The 19,075-nt window shown below is 36.2% G+C and overlaps 1 protein-coding gene across 13 annotated transcripts in view; it reads right to left on the minus strand.

Annotated features, from left to right (window-relative positions):
* The window catches only part of CRPPA (CDP-L-ribitol pyrophosphorylase A), a 113,922-nt gene that overhangs the window by 24,788 nt on the left and 70,059 nt on the right, over positions 1-19,075 (minus strand). The window contains exon 10 of one of the 13 annotated variants that reach the window (XM_085226130.1): positions 6,114-9,731. The exons of the other annotated variants lie outside the window; for them this stretch is intronic. Coding sequence (XP_085082256.1) covers positions 9,582-9,731 — 150 coding nt within the window. The 3' untranslated portion in view covers positions 6,114-9,581. Of the gene's footprint in view, positions 1-6,113; positions 9,732-19,075 lie in introns of those variants that run through there. 13 annotated transcript variants of the gene reach the window in all.

Consider the following 19,075-nt stretch of genomic DNA (forward strand, 5'->3'; position numbering starts at 1 on the left):
ATGACAGCTTTTACTAGTGAGACACAGTGAGAAGGACTGGCTATCCAAAAGTTCACTGATCAGCAGATTTCCCTTGTGATGTTCTTACTGAATCTAGCAAGTTGCTTGCAAGAGATTCTCAAGCTGCATCATCTCATCATTATTAGAGGGACTTAAAAAACTTCATTTTTAAGTTACACACTGAAATTTGAAAACATTCTTCAATTATATATTAACACACAGAACTGAATATCCACCCCATGTATTTCAACTCGGTACTCAAATTCTATTTCTTTGAGAATATTCAAGTGACCTTTAGATATGACTCATGTCTCATCTCATTCAGGGAGATGATTGTCCCTCTCTATTCTGCCCTTGTGATGCCCCATCTGGAGTACTGTGTCCAGGTCTGGAGCCCCCACTACAAGAAAGACAGAGAGCTGGTGGAGAGGGTCCAGAGGAGAGCCACAAAGATGATCAGGGGACTGGAGCACCTCCCTATGAAGACAGGCTGAAGGAGCTGCGCTTGTTCAGCCTGGAGAAAAGAAGGCTAATTGCAGCCTCTCGGTACCTAAAGGGAGCCTACAAACAGGAGGGGAATCAACTCTTTACAACAGTTGATAATTGCAGGACAAGGGAAAATGGTTTTAAGTTAAAGGAGGGAAGATTTAGATTAGATGTCAGGGGGAAATTCTTTACTGTGAGAATGGTAAGGTGCTGAAACAGGCTGCCCAGAGAGGTTGTGGTGCCCCGTCCCTGGAGGTGTTCAAGGCCAAGTTGGATGGGGCCCTGGGCAACCTGGTCTAGTATTAAATGGGGAGGTTGATGGCGGGGCGAGGGGGGGGCTTGGGGGCGAGTGGTTTGAGATTCATGATCCTTGAAGTCCCTTCCAACCCTGGCCATTCTGTGATTCTGTGCTTCACCTCTATTTTCTCTTCCTGGCTTCTGCTCAGGTGTAGGGATATGAACTGAATCCCAATATGGAATGTGTAAGAAAATAACAATGAGAAGAAGAAAGAGAGGAAAGAGAAAGAGGAAAGAAAGAGAGGAAAGAAAGAGAAAAGAAAAAAGCTATTTTAAAGCCAGTCTCGCAATTCCTTATCTCTGCTTAAAGACATAAAGGAACACAACCTGTGTTGCTTTAGCATAAGAATTAATGGTACTCCATAACTAAGATGCTTTATTAAAAATTAAAGAGATGAAATATTTTGGCAGTTATGAACACATCTCTTTTTATGAGATAAGCACTCAAGGTTGTCCTTCAGGTATCTGGCATCTTAAGTTGCATTACAGAACAGTCTGCTTTACCACCTTCAAGATTTTCAATTAAATTATTACCAAAGCTTCCTTTCAAAACGTCCTAAGACCATCTTGTGCATACTTGCAACTTCAAATATGTCTTTGACTGTCTGTAAAGATAAGTTCAGATCTCTCTCATACTTTCTCATGATAGGCATTTGATTAAGGAACTTTATTAAAGTTTGTATGGGCATGACTAAACATGATGTTGCCACATCACTCACATTACTCACTCCTCACTTTAAAATCTGGATCATCTGCGCTACTTCCATAGTGAAGGGCATTCATCTTCCTCGTAAAAAAAATGTGATTGCAATTCTTCAAGACAGAAGACTAAAAGAGGCAATATCAGTGCCTTGTAGACTGCCTGCATGCGGAGTGCTTTTATTTTATGGCATTCCTTAGAAGATAGATATTCAGCTAAATAATATAAATAACATAATACTAAATAATAAAACTAAATAATACTACTGTCATTATTTACAAATGATGCAAGAACACATACGGGACATTAAATAAATATCTGTAAAATTCACTTGCAGGATCTCCAAAGCATTTTTTCAAATATGAGCTTGTAATAATATTAAAAGCAGTCTTACAAATAGTTCAGAGAGCTCAGCAAAATTTTTAAACTATTTTCTAAAAATAACTGTCAAAAATGAAAGCAAAGTAGAATAACTGTTTTCATCCTGATAGCAATTTTGACTGCAGTTAACCATTATAGATCTTGGATGTAAGTTTTAAGACTACAGAGGGTTCTTAAATTGTTTTTTAAAAGTCAGTGCTTTCATTAAAGAAAAAAAAAAGTATTGCAATGACAATTTATGTTTAAGGGAGACATAGTAGCTTAATTTCGTTAGGTTCTTGTATTTTTATTTGTATCCTCAGAAGAAATAACTCTCATGAAATGGTAGAGTTGCTCAAATGAGAACACTGAATGGCACAGGTAGCTTCCGCAATATAATTCTGAACAAGCACTGTATGAGCTCAGCTCATAGAATCGCAATGATACAGCTTTGTCTGTTTAAAGGGAAAAGGAATGCAGCTTTCTTTGAGCCTTATCTGTATTTAAAAACTAGTTTAGCTGCTCAAGTAAATAAGGCATTTAGTAAGAACAAACTTCTGGGTGCTTCAGCTAGAAAGCAAAAACTTTTTCTCTTTTCCTCACTTTTTTTTCCTTCCAGCTTCAGTATTTGCTTCCACTTTCACAGTTGCATTTTTAACTTCGCGCATCTTTATAGACAAGCAATTATTTCACACTGTTCATCTCCTCAGCCTGTACTGATCAGATGAACGTGTGGTTTGGTTCTTTGTGGCCATTTAAAAGTTTCCTCCGAACAAAAGAAGCAATCTCAAACTCCATTCCCACTAATTCCTTTTTTTACTCAGTATCTCTTTTATCTTCAACGAACTGAATTCCTCGCTCCCACTCAGCCTCAGCATTTACGCTGTATGCTCTAGTTCCATAAATCCACTGTCTATTCAGTAAGCAGAACTGTGTCTACAGTGTTATGTACATGCCACAGCCTTGTCTTTTAACACTCCCAGTGTTCTCAGTCTAAACGTCTCCTTCACATTAACTACAAAGGTTAACTTGCTGTTATTGTCTAGAAGTTTACACTTTAGGGACTTTTGTGAGAACTTTTGCTACTGAGTACCCTTTCAAAGGCTCAAACACCGTTCCAGTCCAACAACTGTAAGAGAGTCATGCATTCTCTTCAAGGTTCATTAACAAAACACAAGTTGTCTTTTACATGAGACCAGCTTCAATCCAATGACGGGCCTTAAAAACCCACATTCTCTTAGTTACTGCTTTTTCCAACTGGTTTCCATGTATCCTTTCCTTTAAGCAAATCTGACACTAGCAGAAAAGATTTCCTGATTTTTTTTAAACCTAATCTTCTTGTGATAAAGTATTCTTGTCTTCAAGCCTCAGTTATTTCCTTTGTCTTATAATCTTGATGCCGCAGCAAATATTTTTACACAAACTGTAATAGAAACATATGCTAGAGAAAAACTTCTGAGAGACCTGGGGCTGTTCAGCCTGGAAAAGAGAAGGCTCTAGGGAGATCTGGTAGTGGCCTTTCAGTATCTAAAGAGGGCACTAAGAAAGAAGGGGACAGACTTTTTCACAAGATCTGTTGTGACAGGACTAGGGGAAGAGATTTCAAACTAAAACAGGGGAGATTTAGATTGGATATAAGGAAAAAGTATTTTACAATAATGGTGGTGAGGCACTGGAAAAGATTGCCCAGAGAAGTGGTGGATGCCCCATCCCTGGAGACTTTCAAGGTCAGGCTGGACTGGGCTCTGTGCAACCTGACCTAGCTGTAGGTGCCCCTGTTCACTCTAGGGAAGTTGGACTAGATGGCCTTTAAATGTCCTTTCCAACTCAAATGATTCTATGACTAAATAAGATCAACATTCACTAGAATTTGTTAAAATAAACACAAAAGAATACCTGTGGTTGTATAAAGTGGTAGAAAAAAATTGTGGTTTTCATTCGTATATCATAAATATCAATAAATATGAATAGCTTTGCATTAGCATTTACCATTAATCAGGAAGTCTTTTATTTTAAAAATTCAAATCCATTATTGGGAAGAACATATTTTAAAATGCAGACTGATTCATGAGAAAAAAATGTAATTAGGCCAAAATCATCCATCCAAAAATATTTCTAGACCACTCTGTGTAATTAGAATTCATTTAGGGAAGTAAAGAATTTAAAGAGCTTTGTATAAGAATCCTTATTTCTTCAGCCTGTTGAAGTAATTGTATTGAGTAAATACATGCAGTGGCTAAAACAGCCGCGTAATTCATGATCTGCCATCAGTAAATACCAGGAGCTCTAAAGCTCCTCTAAAGTTAGTCAAGCAATCCTTTAATATGTTTAATTGATAATGTTCTGAGAAAGTTGCCATGGGTCATATGATTTTCTAAGCCCAAGAGTTTAACATTACAGTGGTCCTTTCTACCACGACCAAGGAACCAATACTGTATTTACACAATAGATGATACATAAACTTTAATAGGTTATGACAAGCATTGTATTTCAAGACAATTAAAAATTGCCTCTAGTAGGCATGAGACTAAATACCTGCTGAGTTTTACCACACAAGAAGTATTGTTTTGAGCAGAAATGCCTGGATTATATTACAGATATAAAATAAAAAATAAACTCAGAAATAAAGAAAACAAGGCCAAATATTTATTTGTGAATGATCTCATTGCACACCAACTCCAGCACACTAATTTTATCAGGAGAGCTGAAGCTATTTGGAAAGGCAATTGCTATCAGTTTGCTTTCAATTTTTTAACATAATAGACAAACAAAAACAGATAAAAACAGAATTACAAAAATCAGATAAAAACAGCTATTAATCTCATAAACATTAGAAACCAAAAATGCTGCATAATTATGAGATTCCGCTGAAAATAACATTTCAAAAAGCTTAAAATTACAAAACAGTACTAATTTGTGATCAAAAGATCAAAATCCAAGATGTGTATTCACATGGATTCAGTTAAAAGCCAGTCTCTGAATCGTTAAATCTAAAGACGACTTTGCTAGGTGCTACAAAATGTTACTCTGAAAGTAATGCCTCCTATTTATTTCCATGGAAACTACAACAGATACAAACAGCACAATAACACCATTTGATAGAGCAAATCCTCAGCTACAGAATACTCTTTTTTGACAGTCACCACCATGAGCTCTGCATTCTTGCCAGCAAGAGCCTGCATGCTGCACTCATATAAATCTGCACCAGCAGAAACGACCCACCGTTTCACAGCAGCTATGATGGCATTACTGTTAGGAAAATGTTGTCCATGCAGTCCAACTTTCACTGCACTCACATCCAGTGTTTGGTCTCTTTAAGTGCTCAACTGCTGATGAATGTCAATGGGTACAAATTTTTCCATATTAAGGATTTCAACTGCACACCTTTGCTTCATACACACTTTCATGTCAGACACCATTTTGTCAGACTGCTCGTCAGCTGCCATCTGTCACATAGCAACAAAACATAAAGGAATACTGGTGGGAATGTTCAAACTCTACTTCCATACCACTAAAATCTGCTTCTGACAGTATGGGCTGACACAATAAAATGGGAACATTACTTTTGGAGCAGAGTTCATTGTTTGCTATTCTTTTTAATGCTTATTTGTTTTGTTTTTCTCCAAAAACCTCTAATTGCATAGGCTACTTTAGTTGTGCAATCGAAACACTCAATGAAGCTAAACATTCAACAGAGTGAATCAGCTTTATGTTAAGTGTCTGGCACTAGCCATAGAAAAATATGCATATTTACAGATAGAAATAACTACGCTTTTGCTATTTCTGCTTGCTTTCTAACAATCTGGCTCACTGAACTATAAAGCCCAGCAATCACTTGCTGCTTTTGTCTTGAATGTTTTCTGAACAATGCCTCAGGATTATATCAGCTTTTATTCTACTTAGGCACCAGACTGCTAAAAAGTAGAATCTCTAGGCCTAAAACCTGCTAAATCTCTGTGTGATTTCTCTAACCTGTCTGGCTTACTCCAACACAACAATACATGCAAAAACTGTTATCAAAATCAGGATTTCTGTTTCTCCTTCACTCCCTTTACAGTCATAAAAGAATCTCTTCTTTCCTATAAAGTGATTTAAGATCAGGAGCCAACAACTTGTTTGAGCATTATAGTTGGATGTCCCTATCAGGCAAATGTAGCATGGAAAGGAATGTGTTCTGTTTCATTTCACATTCCATACAGCATTTTGCATCTGCTGCAGATGCAAAATAATTTACCTGAGAAAAATTCTTGTGTGGGAGACATTTTTTAAAAAAAAAAAAGCATTTAAAAAAATCTTCTCTAAAGGAGAAAATAACTTGATGTGATATATAAGCAGAAAGACACTAAATGAAGACTCATGGATTTTTATGTTTCATAAATTGCAACCTAATCTGATTTTGGTAATGAAAGATAATTTGTGAAATTATTACTTGAATTGTCATTGAAACAATGTATTACAAAAAAATATTGTTAATAAACTATGTAGCTCTGTACTTGCATTGGCTGTCTCCCCATGCACTGAGAACTACAAGATAACTCGATAGATTTAAATTGTTACAAATTATACCTAAAAAGAGAGGTTTTTTTTATTTTACCTCTGAAGAATTATGACAGCTTCTCACAGAAGGAAGTTTATTATCTTCCTCAACTCACTTCACGTCTTGCAGGTTTGTTTTCAATTTACTTTTGGGTCTTTACTTATTTAGGGCAAAAGTGCTAAAGGTAAGTAACACATTTTCTTAAAGACTTTTCTTACAGTCTTCAATTGTCTTCTATTTAATTTTTACATTCTGAAATTTTGTGTATTGTGCAAATGTAAGGAAACACTGTATGCCAGTCTACCTACTTCCAAGGGCATTTCACTGTCACAAGGAAAGTCCCACAAAACAAAGTGATAAATTTAGATACGCAGTGTTTCGTTATATCCAAAAAGGAGCATTCTTAGATAAAATTTTGTATTTTTACAATTACATTCTGTTCTATTATAGTTCCAAAATCTGTAGACTAAAAATATACAGAAATTTTTTAAACTCTGACATTTCACATCAAGCACAGTCCTACTTGTTTAAATTGAGGCACATATGTTATTTAAACATGATATGTTCAGTGTAAATCATTGGAAATACAGTATGTCAGTGAACAATCAGCCTTTGGTAATCTCATTCTGTATTACCACACAAAGACGTTAATGTTGCCCCAATTAGTTTTTTCTATCTGTGATCATGTAAACATCATATACTCCCAATAATGTTGTTTCAGATGCTGTTGGGATGGAGCAATAAGTCCCAATGATGTTGGAGCTAGCAGCTCCCGCTGCAAGCTGGCATTCAACACAAAATAACACTTTAGCTTTCCTGAAATAGTTGGCAGTGTGCTTGATCTGGGCACAGGAATACTTTGTAAGGTATCTGCACACAACACTGTGGTAAAAACTTAATATTCCAGAAGTAAATCTTGTTCTGACTAGATTTAAAACTAGCATTATACCACTGTTACACAGTTTTCAATTGATCATACATTGCTGAAGGTATGGGATCAAGCTCAAGGTCCCAAAGTTGCTCTTACTACTCGATGCATTTTAAAATTCTGAGCAGTGCTCTCTAAACAATGGCACACGTAATGTTCAGCTTTGCTAGTAAAGTTAAGGTAAACATTGACAAACTTACTACAGCCTTGACCGTAGACTGCAGTCCCCATTATAATGAAGTTTTAGCTAAATTTTCAGTGTGATAGACTGAAACTCAAAGTTTAGGAGGCTTTTATGGAGATGCTATTTAACAAATGCCTGATAGATTGGACTATTCACAGATGAGGCTTATAAATGCTCATTAAATTAGAAAGGCAACAATCACTTAGCTCGTATATATTGTGAGAAAGGTATTTAAAGTTAAAAGAAAAGCATTTAATGACATCTGAGTATTAGAATCAAAAACACTGTATAAAGCTATTCAAAATTGCTGCCCTCCTGTCCTAGCAACCACACCATAGACACCCAAAAGGCAGCTTGGGTCTGTCCTGGCTGATTGGCTCAGCTTGCAATGTGAGCAGTGCAGAAACAGCCCCAGCTCTGCTCTGGATTGCGCTACTCCTAGGTATGCTGTAGAATGTCTCCAGGTACCACGTGTACACAGTGGAGAGCACTCAGTACACTTTGGGAAATGTCAGGAAGTATTTCTAATTATCAATATTTGAGCAATACTACCTGTTCAGGCCAGCCTGCTCAGAATTTAGCACTGATGATATTTTCTTTAGTTGAAGGACATGAACAAAATAACATCTGGAGATATTTAACAGTTCCCTTCGCCTCCTAATAAATGAATGCCTGAGTTGATGATTCACTGCTGCAAATTTTCTAGTAACTGGCAACTTTCTGTTGCCAATTATTTAAATATCAAAATAAAATATTTGCTCGAAGCAATAAAAAAAAAAAAAGAAGAAACAAAAGAAGAGCTGGCAGTTATTTCTTACATTATAAAAAGCTTGACTCAAACAGTTCATCAATTAGCAAAATAGAAAATTAGCTAAAAGATACACTATGCAATGTGTTTAACCCTGTTTTCTTTTACAGTGTGTTTTGCTTTCCATTCCAAAATAACTACTAGCAAGAGAGAGAAGGATCCATTTCACAAATCCTTCCATCTGGCACAGCATCCCTTGCAAGAGTAACTGAACACCAAATGCTTTCACGGGAGTGAGACCACATCCGTGAGGGGCATGGAGGGCAAAAGAACTAACAGATATGGTGTTTACTGGTGAAGCTCTGGAGCAGGTTGCCCAGAGAAGCTGTGGATGCCCCATTCCTAAAGGTGCTCAAGGTACTCAAAGCCAGGACTGGATGGGGCCCTGGGCAGACTGACCTAGTAGGTGGCAACCCTGTCCACAGCAGGGGAGTTGGACCTGAATAATCTTTAAGGTCCCTTCCAATAGAAGCCATTCTAAAATTTGATGATTTTTACTGGACTGAAAGATGTCTTCTCCCAGGAACAACCTCTGTACTAGCAGGATCAAAGCTTTTTAGGTTTCACTTATCCAAACACAGTTCATTCCAGCTCCCCTCTACTCAGTACCAGTAGCCCAGAGGCACAGCAGTTCGGTGGGAATTTCTGAGTGAAGATGAGACAGAAAAGGAAATGAGTATAATTCAGAGTAAATAATAGAAGGTAATAGGTGGTTTCACTGCTGAATGGAACAATGGAAAGGGTCCATTTGCCTACCAGAAGGACAATGCTGCTGCTTTTCAAGGCAGGAGAGCCATGAGTGCATGAAACTCACGTGTACATGAAGCCCATGTATCAAAAGATTTGGATGGATATTTTGACAGAAAAAGAATACCTCTTGCAGCTTCCTAAAGCCAGATGTCTTCACTAAATAGGTCACCAGAACAGGAACAGGTCAATAAAACAAAGCAGTTGCTGCTGAGGACCCTGCAGTCATACACTGCAGATTTTGGGAATTATAATTCAGACCACTTCAAATCTGAGCCCCAGATCAAGCATTCTTACTTCAGCAGTTCAGAGGAAAGCCATCCTACAAATCTTTGATTTCCAGCAGGTATTTCACTTGGATACTCTCAGAGGAACCACATCACCCTCTTGACTGTCACATACAATGCTAGGCAGTGACATATGTTTCCCTTATAGGCCTTGCATCTGGAGTCAAAGACTTATTTTTGTTTCTCTTTCTATTTCTGCTCTGCATCTTTCTGTCTTTGCTTGCACAGAAGTGCCACCATGATGCTCTCAGGAGCCTCCTCTCAAGTCTTTGCAATACTGTTTTGTCAATGACAAATATGGAAGGAATTGCAGTGCTACTTTTCCAGCCATGGTTGTTACTCCATGAGGATACCACTCCAGATGAACTGACTTTAGGCTTCTTGGAGGCACTTCAGTCTGGGGAGGAAGAAATACGTAATACAACTTCTAGCAGCCTCTACCAGCACTCCTGCTTTGTCTCATCATCTGGAGGTGCCAGAAATATCTTTGGACATGAGATGGCAGATACGGTGTGCACAGAACTTCTGAGGCAGAGACACAGTCACAGCCTTCTGCCACCAGCTTGCTTCATGACATTGCCATACTATGAAATACCATTATGACTGACTCTCTACGATATACCATACTAGTTATCTTGTTCTAAAACTAGAAGTTTGCAGTAAAAATGAATAGAGAATTCCTACAGGAATATGTGCTGCTTATGCTTTTCAGCAAATCTACACATTTAGTTCAATGCAGTTGGAATTTTATAATCTTCACAATTTTAAAGGAGAATAGTCCCATCATTGCTTTAATTCATTTTTATCATCTTGCAAAACGTTGTTAATATTAATGACAGACTCTCTACTGTCTTCCAAATTAAGAGTTTTACTTTGTTAATCTCATTTTTGCAGCATCATCAACCTGTGTTCAAAAGGTTTTCCTTTTGAAGAGAATATATCAGCATCGCTGCAGAATTTTGTTAATTGACACTGCATTTTTTTCCCTTAGCATCTCAGATAATAATTAGGTCTCCACTGAACATCTTTTTCAGTAACTGAGAAACACTTTTTAACGTGCATACTCTGTGAAGTCTGGCACAATCACTTTTGTAATTGAGTAGCTGTTAGGGATTCATTTTCTTCAACAGAAACATACAACTAGAGGAAATATCCATGGTCCTCTATTCCAAACTCTTGCTGCTGAAAGAACGGATATGACGCTCACTGCCATTCACAAATTGACAGAGCTTTTAAAATATTAATGAAATGAAATTAGTGAAAATGAAATCACAGGTTGGTTTGTTACCTTTCATCTTTGTGTTTTAGTACAGCACTGAATTTAGACATTAAGTAGTTCTTTTTCCTCAGTTACACAATTCTTTTCAAAACTCATTACTTTTGCTCTAAGGTTTTATTTCTTCTTCACTAAATGAATCAAACTCCTTAAAATAAGCTCTAACACATCACAGCTTTACTAGAGCTATGCACAGACAAGCTTCTTGAAATACTAGTGTACAATTACTACAGCAACATGGATCTTAACACTGACTAAACACACTGCTTCTCCCAGCCATACACAGAGACAAACCCTTCACTCTCCTATGTTCCAAGCTCCTATCCAGTCTAACTGAATTTAGCTTTCTTCCACATAATTGACTGAAAGTCACATGGTTTACATACACTCATGCATACTAGTATAAAGTATCAAAATTCTGAAATACTGCACAATTACTCTGCATGCTACAGAAGAGAACAGAATTTCAAATGTTTTCTTTAAAGACTACGATTGCAATATATCAAAATTATGCAATATATCTAACTAATACATTTAAAAGAAACAAGAAAACCTTAAAAAATAAACTTCTCAGCCTAAGATTCAGCACAATATAAAACACTTCCTCTATTTCAAGCTCAAGATGAAGAATTCCCACCACTTTTTCTTTCTTCCAAATCTGATCATTTGTGTTCACTCCTCCCATGTCTTTTAACAAAAGATAATAGAGCCCAAGATTTGTATCTTCAGATCTGGCCAGACACAGCATTCCCCCACACAGAGCACAGCTTCAGTGGTCCTGTCATCAATCACCGATGCAGAGAAAGGAATATGAATACTTTCTAAACCTAATAGCTTGATGATACTTGAAAAGAGATAAATCACTCTACAACTATCTCATAAATATCATTCACTTGCAATGAAAGCAATAACAATTCCAGTAGCGTATATAAAAAGCTAAATAGAAGAAATATCTATCACAGATTACGGGCAGAATAAAGACATAGAATAAACAGTTAAAAACCTCTGAGAGGAACAAAATTAGTAGATAGGCAAAATAAACTTAAAAGCTATAAAACACTGTTGGAGAAAAATGCAGAATCACACTAAGATCTTGTGAATTAAAGCTGAGAATCTGCATGCATTTCACTCCTGCAGACACTTGCCCTAAGCTACTACATTTCTGAGAGAGTGTCTGTGTAAAGATTTGCAAATTAACTTAACTTGAGTTTCAAGAACTGTTACTCATCATTGCATCTTGTTTTCAGTGAGGACAGTTAAAAAATTTTAAATGCTTCATCTGAAGACTCTAAATATTTGCTAACTTGACACTAATTTTGATTCCAAAACAAAAAATTGATTGAAAAACAAAAATTAAGGAGCGTGGTCAGCCAATTTCATGAGAATTTTGAAGAGAAAACTATTTTTTCTGTCTTTAAAACTCCTTTCTGCCACTTGGAATTTTTATTAGAGCTCTTTCTGTCTATTTGGTTGTACTAAAAAATATTGCATCCTAGTTTCTTCTCTAGTGAGCGACGCTGATAATCTCCAGCTAGTGGGAAAAAAACAGCACAATTAGAACATAACCTGCATCACTGATGCTTCTATTTATATCTGACAGTTGCAGCAAAATAGAACAGCTTCCCTAGTTGCTTCACTTTACCCTTCGATATGTCATAATGAACAGACACCATTAACAATAATTAAGCGTTCAATCCAGCTAGGAAATAGCCATAGTTGAAAAGTGAGAAGCTTGATGAATTTAACAAGTATTCTGAACACATGGTGTTTCCTCGATATTGTATGCATTTCTAGCTCTTGGAAGGCCCTGAGCGTGCCTGCACGCACGAGCATGCGTAGGAATGTCTTGTTTCAAAATAAACATTAAAAACTTGGGTAATAAATATATAATTATCATCCGGATAAAATCAGATGCCTAAAATTCTATTGCCTCTGAGTATAATTACAGTAATAAAAATATTGCTGACTGATGAAGAAATACTATTTATGCTGCAGGGATTGGAAATCAACACATTTTTTTATACCCAGCCACATAAAAAAATGCTGTCTTCATTACAAAACTTCACTGATATATAAAACAATTCATCTCTTCTGGATTTCTTCTTTCTGTTACCTTTCTTCCATGATTTATACTATATCCATGATAATAAATTCATCAGTTCAACATAGTACTTGATGTTTATTGGATAAAACATGTTTACATAAAATGCATGCCCATTGTCCTAAATCATATTTTCTTAAAATATATTTTATATGTACTAAAATATTATCTCAGTAGATTAAAGCAAACATTTCCAAGCACATCTACAAAGCACAGCTCTCAGAATTGTCCTATCTTATTTTAAAATCACATCTTTAATTTTATTTTGCTCATAAATCCCTGGAGTGAATATTAAAAAGATGGTCTACTTTACAATTGCCAAGTGGAGATACATCATCTGAACTGCATACTTAAACTTAAATGCTTTAGATCTTCCAGAAAATTAAAATGCTACTAGCGTTTCCATCTATATTTATGAAGTACATATTGATAAAGTTTCCAAGTTCTCTCAGTAGGGGTAGAAGTGCCACTCTCACATTCAGAGATTGTGGATATTGCAGTATCTTTTCTATTCTCACGGGAAAAGTTTTGGGCATTAGTCTATATGTGACTGAGCCATCTCATGATCACTTTTACATTACATCACTTATCAAGAAAAGGGGAATGAAATCTGCTGTGCTGTATGAATTTTCTATTATAAAATCCAAAGACTTCATTGAAGTGGCAGAACTCCAACAGTTAAGGACAAGTGATTTCATACCACTGAGGACTCACTTTTTCACTCCCGCAGGACCCACTGGGGAGAGCAGAGCATTGACAAATCAGATTGCTTACCTAGTGCTGAACGCTACTGGGGCTAGTAAAATGACTGTGGACTCCATAATCTATTCCACACTTAGCTATGTTCATTGCTGCTCTTCTACTCTCAGTTTTGTGTTTCCTGCAACTCCCAGTCCTGTCTTGCCTTTATTCTCCATCTTCCAATAAAATATGTTTAATCCTAAACAAGTACAACAGAATGCATATATAGATGCATCACCTGGCTAAATCTTTCATTTGCAGGAAAAGATTCCCTTACATCATCTGGCTGGTGACCCCCCTGCCAGAATGCTGTTTACTTTCAATATTAAGAAGAAAAAGGGAGGAAAAGATTTTAAAATAAAGTTTTCTGCATTTACTGAATCTCCCAATCCATTTCCGAGCTCATGGGTCCGATGGGAGAGCATGGACTCTATTAAAGATCCATGTGAAAGGCCAGAAGTTAGGAAGCTGAGATACTTGAGAGTAGCTGCAAAAGTGGCAGTGATGATCTAACACACAAGAAACGATACTTAATAATCATAATAAATGTAAAAACAGGATTTTGGTCATTTTCCATTAAACACAGTGTTAGGAAAGCTTACAAGCATTTGCTAAGTCAGCAAACAAGCCACACAGCTGAAAACATTCCATATTTTAAATTTACTTCCATCTCCCAGGAGAACCATGCAAATAAGAATATTCCTTTTCTAATTAGAGAACTGTCATTATGCTTAGTTTGAGTACTTTTCCAAAAGGTAAAGTTTATCAGTCTGTTTTGAACAGTTAATATTTTATTAAGATGCTGTTGGGAACCTCAAAGTTGACACAATATTTTCACAGTCTCAGAATTTCTCTGAAAAAAAACAAACAGACAAACAGAAATGGTCGTGCTGATGCCTCCCTTTATCATTCTGAAATGAACTGTAACTAGGAAAGCACACAAACAGAATAAGCATATATTATGCTTATAAGCATATATAATATATTATATATATATTATGCTTATAAGCATATATATGATATAAGTAGCAAAATCTCTATGGTTCAGGTGCCTGTTGAGAATGAGGCAGCAGGGTTGGAGTTCAAAGAACAGCTCTCTATCCAAAAAGCCACCAAAGTAAGTCAGTAAAAAGTGCTGAATACAGAGTAGGACTTCAGTCTTTCTCCTCAAAACTTAGGTAATCGACTTCATTTTGAAGTGGATACCTGAAGCTGGGTATCTTTTGCATCTGTGAATTCTATGAATTTCTCCTAAATTTTTAAATATATATACTTTTTTTTTTTTCCTGTCAAAAAGAATTCATTGGTTTCAATTGGAGTGAGAGAAATGCAAATTCAAATCTGATTTAAAAGAGAAATTTTTGTTCACATATACAAAGGTGGTATTTGTCTACATTTTTTCTTCCGCTAGAAAGCAACTTCAGAATATATACCTATCAAGACTTTCTGCCTCCTATTTCACGAAGCTTTTGGAGCATAACTGCTGCTGTTGGTATAGATCAAAGACAGGTAATAGAGCCACGACAATTACATAACACTGCATATAATTTCTTGTACACAGGGAATTCTTGATCACAAGTCTGATAGAATTAGTTTACAATAGGACTACATACAATCAAAAAATTACTTCAGATAAAGCAAATGAAATTTTGCAGAAAAAAAAATTAGGAAAAGTTGAATAAACTCATTACTAAGCCTAAGAGATCAATAATGAACTAATGAGAAGTTGGCTCTTTGAATGAACAAGTAGCAAGGTACTTATTTCTCCGAGCTCAAGGATGCATCTCAACAGTCTCACCAAAGTGATGCCCAATAGCGTAGTTTAGAAAATCCATAATGCAGTCCTAATTATCTTTGTTCAAATTAGCCACCTAGCTCATTCACACCTATAGTCCGTTTTTGCACATTAAAAAAGAGGTGGTTATTTTGACCTAAGGGAGTTTTCTCTAACCTTACACAACATGACCATTCTACATTTAAGTGAGAGTGTTGGCCAATTTTACAAGTATCTTGTACTTAGTTTAGTTACCAAATGAAGCTGAAAAATAGAGATGACACAAATTGAAACTAAACACAACATATAAGGATATCAACTTGCTTACAGAGCACCCTAAAGCTTACAGAAATAATAAACATGCTACTACTAATGATAGTAAAATGATAGTAAAAAAAAGAGCATATTGGATCAACATCATAGGACTGTATTAGCCAAGACTAATTAACACCGAAGTAGTCAATGATAAAGCTTATGCTATAAATTAGCACCCTCAGAGTTATTTTTCCAACATTCCTATCCCAAGTGAATCTGATCTTTCACATCCCTAATTATGCTGGCAAGTACTATCTTAAACACAGCTATTCTTCTAGAAAACAGTTCATACTTGCAGCTCTTACATATCTACAGCATGTGGGTTACAGCTGTGGTTATACTACTTTGATGGGTTCATCAGTGCTACTATACATGTTTAGGAAAAACACTATTTTAAAATAAATGTCCTCTTCATTCTTTTCCTGTAAATAAAAAGCTGTCTTAAGTGTGCTATATTGCAGTGCTTTAGCCTGTGATGGACTTTGACCTGAAGCAAGTAAGAGTGTCATTTTCAAAATGTAACATGAAGAAAGATCCTGCTTCTGAAACAACATATAATCATACATTAGTGTGATTCAGGCAGGCAACTGCAGGAAAAATAACAGGTTGCTTTTTAATAAAAACCCTGAACATTTCGGTGCATCTCAGTATGTATTTGAAAAGATACTGCTCATGTCTCTATTAACTGAAAATGCGTAGGTAATAATTAGGCACTGAGCCACTCAGCCTCCAAGCAGTTTATCTTAACTTTGTAATGTGAATTAGTACAAAACATATGCACTTGCTGAATAGAAGCGGAGAATGGCCTACTTTGTAGCAGGAGTTAGATGAGGAAAAATATCCAGAGTTAGTTACATAATATTTCTTCGCCAAAGAAAAAAAATCAGAAATAGATTGGTACACCAAAAAATGTGTGTTTTGGATGAGCTGTATCTTGTCACTTATGCAATATGGACAAGAGTACTAAAACCAACACAGAAGGAGGGCAAAGATAAGAATGTTCACTTAAATTAATAATCCTGCATGTAGAGTGTGGATGATGAATCACATTTTTTCTCACTCTAATTTCTGAAGCTCTGTATATGTTAGCCACTGATTTTGTCCAGCACTAAAATATCAAATCAAGCCCTTTTAGAACAGACCACTTCCAACCTCTCATAGACAGAGTAACAAGGAGCTGTTGGCACATAAAATCATACCTGCTCTTCTACTACATACACAAGCCCTACTAACAAAATAAGTACCACATACAGAACTAATAACTAGACAGAACAGGCACACGTCTGCTATTTCTGCCACAACCTGTGAAAAGCTGTTAGAACAATATTAGAATTCTCAGCAGCTACTTTCCTGTGTTCACTGAATTTTATCCTCTTTCTCATTCTTGCAATCAACCATTTCAGCAAAGAGATGATATTGGTTGGTAAAATGGCTTTATGCATGTGACAGAAAGATGTGTTTTTTTCAATTTGTGTCTACCATTTACTATTGTAAATCTGCTAAATGTTAATTCTCAGTTCAAAACCAAGCAATTATTAGTCACAGATTACAACTTTCTGAACATGTCTAAGAATTACAAATCAGCAATTTTCACAGAAACTTCATCTTTTCTCTAAAAGAGAATTGCATGTCTATCACAGTATCAAAGTAATCACAGATGATCTACTTATTTCATGCAGGAAAAGGCATAGTTTCTATCAGACCAAACTTTCCCTGCCAGAGAGAAGTATAGAAACTTAGAAGTGACCTACCGCCTCCCACAGTGACTGACCTAAAACCATGCTTAGAGTCACATTTAGTTCAGGCTCTCCTGTGGGATTAAATATATAAGTACAAATTTACCAGAATATACATATTACATTAATAATCTGTTCTATCTAACTTTGCATTATTAAAAATGTGCACACAATAAACTAGCATCCAGTACACTCAATTTGTCCTAAAAATGTGCTTTCAAGCATAACAAAACAGACAAGTAGTTTGGGAGAAGATGCACAACAAAATTCTTGCCTAAACGCATCTCCACTCTCAGACCTCTATTCCATAATAGAATTCAATAACAGTAAGAGTCTTTCCTGTGGGATGATGTAATACTCACCCACATAAGGGATGCTTAAGTAATGTTTTCACCATAAAATATTTTATCTGGGAGAAATACACTATGCCAATATAACTATAAAATAGTTTGAATTCAAACTTTTCACTGGAACCTTTTTCCATTCAAATTTTCAGATAATTAATCCCTTAACACCAATTACTATTGAACAGATTCTGAAATAACAAAATCAGCAAGATTGTAGTTGTATGCTTTTATTTGAACGTCAATAATTCAGTCTCTTCAAATGAATGTAATTATTTTAGGCCATAATCATTGCAGTATGCCAACTATTTTTTCAGAAAGGAAAATAAGATTAAATTCCTGCCTAATGAAAGCATCTGGAGCATTTTTGGATGGCTTCAAAAATTCAAAAAATGAATGCAGACTCTGAAATGTCACACATTTGCTTCAAATTTTCTTCTGACCAAACACCAAGTACAAATGGCAAGCTCCTCTGCATTCTATCTCAGAAACAGATTCAGGAAATTTCATCTCTAACTCCAGGCTACTACATCATGTTTTATGCATGTTTTATCCCATGTCTTACATAACATCCCTTGTCTTAAACCTCCAAGAGTTACATTACTATGCAACATACACAACTGGTAGAAGAGGGAAACCTTTCCATTAAAATTTCTTATAAACAGAATTTGAACAAAGTGCCCAAGAACAGTACCTCCACGGCTATTTTGACGGGGTGGTCCTGAAAAGAAATAATTCACCTCATGCAGAAGGAACTGACGTCTTTTCTTTCAACAGCAATACTAGCAAAAGAGGGAGGAAGATTACTCACAACACCAGAGAGAAAAATGTAAATGATGTCACTTTTGACAAGAGCAACAACTTAAATTCACAAACTTCACAAGCTTCCAAAGACAGTCAATGACACAATTCCACAGACTAATCTTTGTGCTTTAAACACTGCAAGCACAAAGCACACTTTGAGTAGAAAAATCAAAAACTGAACTATGGCACTAGAATGTGACCCAGCCCTAATGTCAGTTTCTCTCATTTCGGATAATGAAAGATCTTGCAGAACAGGAACAAGCTTCTAAGACTGCACAACTTCGGGACATAAAAGTTTTAGTGCACTCAGGCTTAAAAAGCACACTTCAATTTACTGCTTTTTAGGTAGGGATCATACATTATTTCTCTCTCGGATGTTTTGCTAAAAATTTTGTCTCCATAATTCACCTGGACTGGTAAGTATAAGCACTGAATACTGCAATTAACTACACAAGTCAGAGATACTTAGCATGTGTCACCCCTGGAATGGAAAAACTGAGTCAGTGACAAAGCTGAAGCAGAGGGTCTGCTAAAAGTGAGCATTCACGCTGCTGCCAGCACCATACAGGTCAAATCAAACTCAAACGTAAACAGTCATATTTTTTAAAAGATTCTGCTTGGTGGAATCTTCAGAGATCAAAACAGTTATA

This window comes from Meleagris gallopavo, chromosome 6 (assembly GCF_905368555.1).
Source record: "Meleagris gallopavo chromosome 6, MGAL_WU_HG_1.1, whole genome shotgun sequence".
In the NCBI taxonomy this organism is placed as follows: Eukaryota; Metazoa; Chordata; class Aves; order Galliformes; family Phasianidae; genus Meleagris; species Meleagris gallopavo.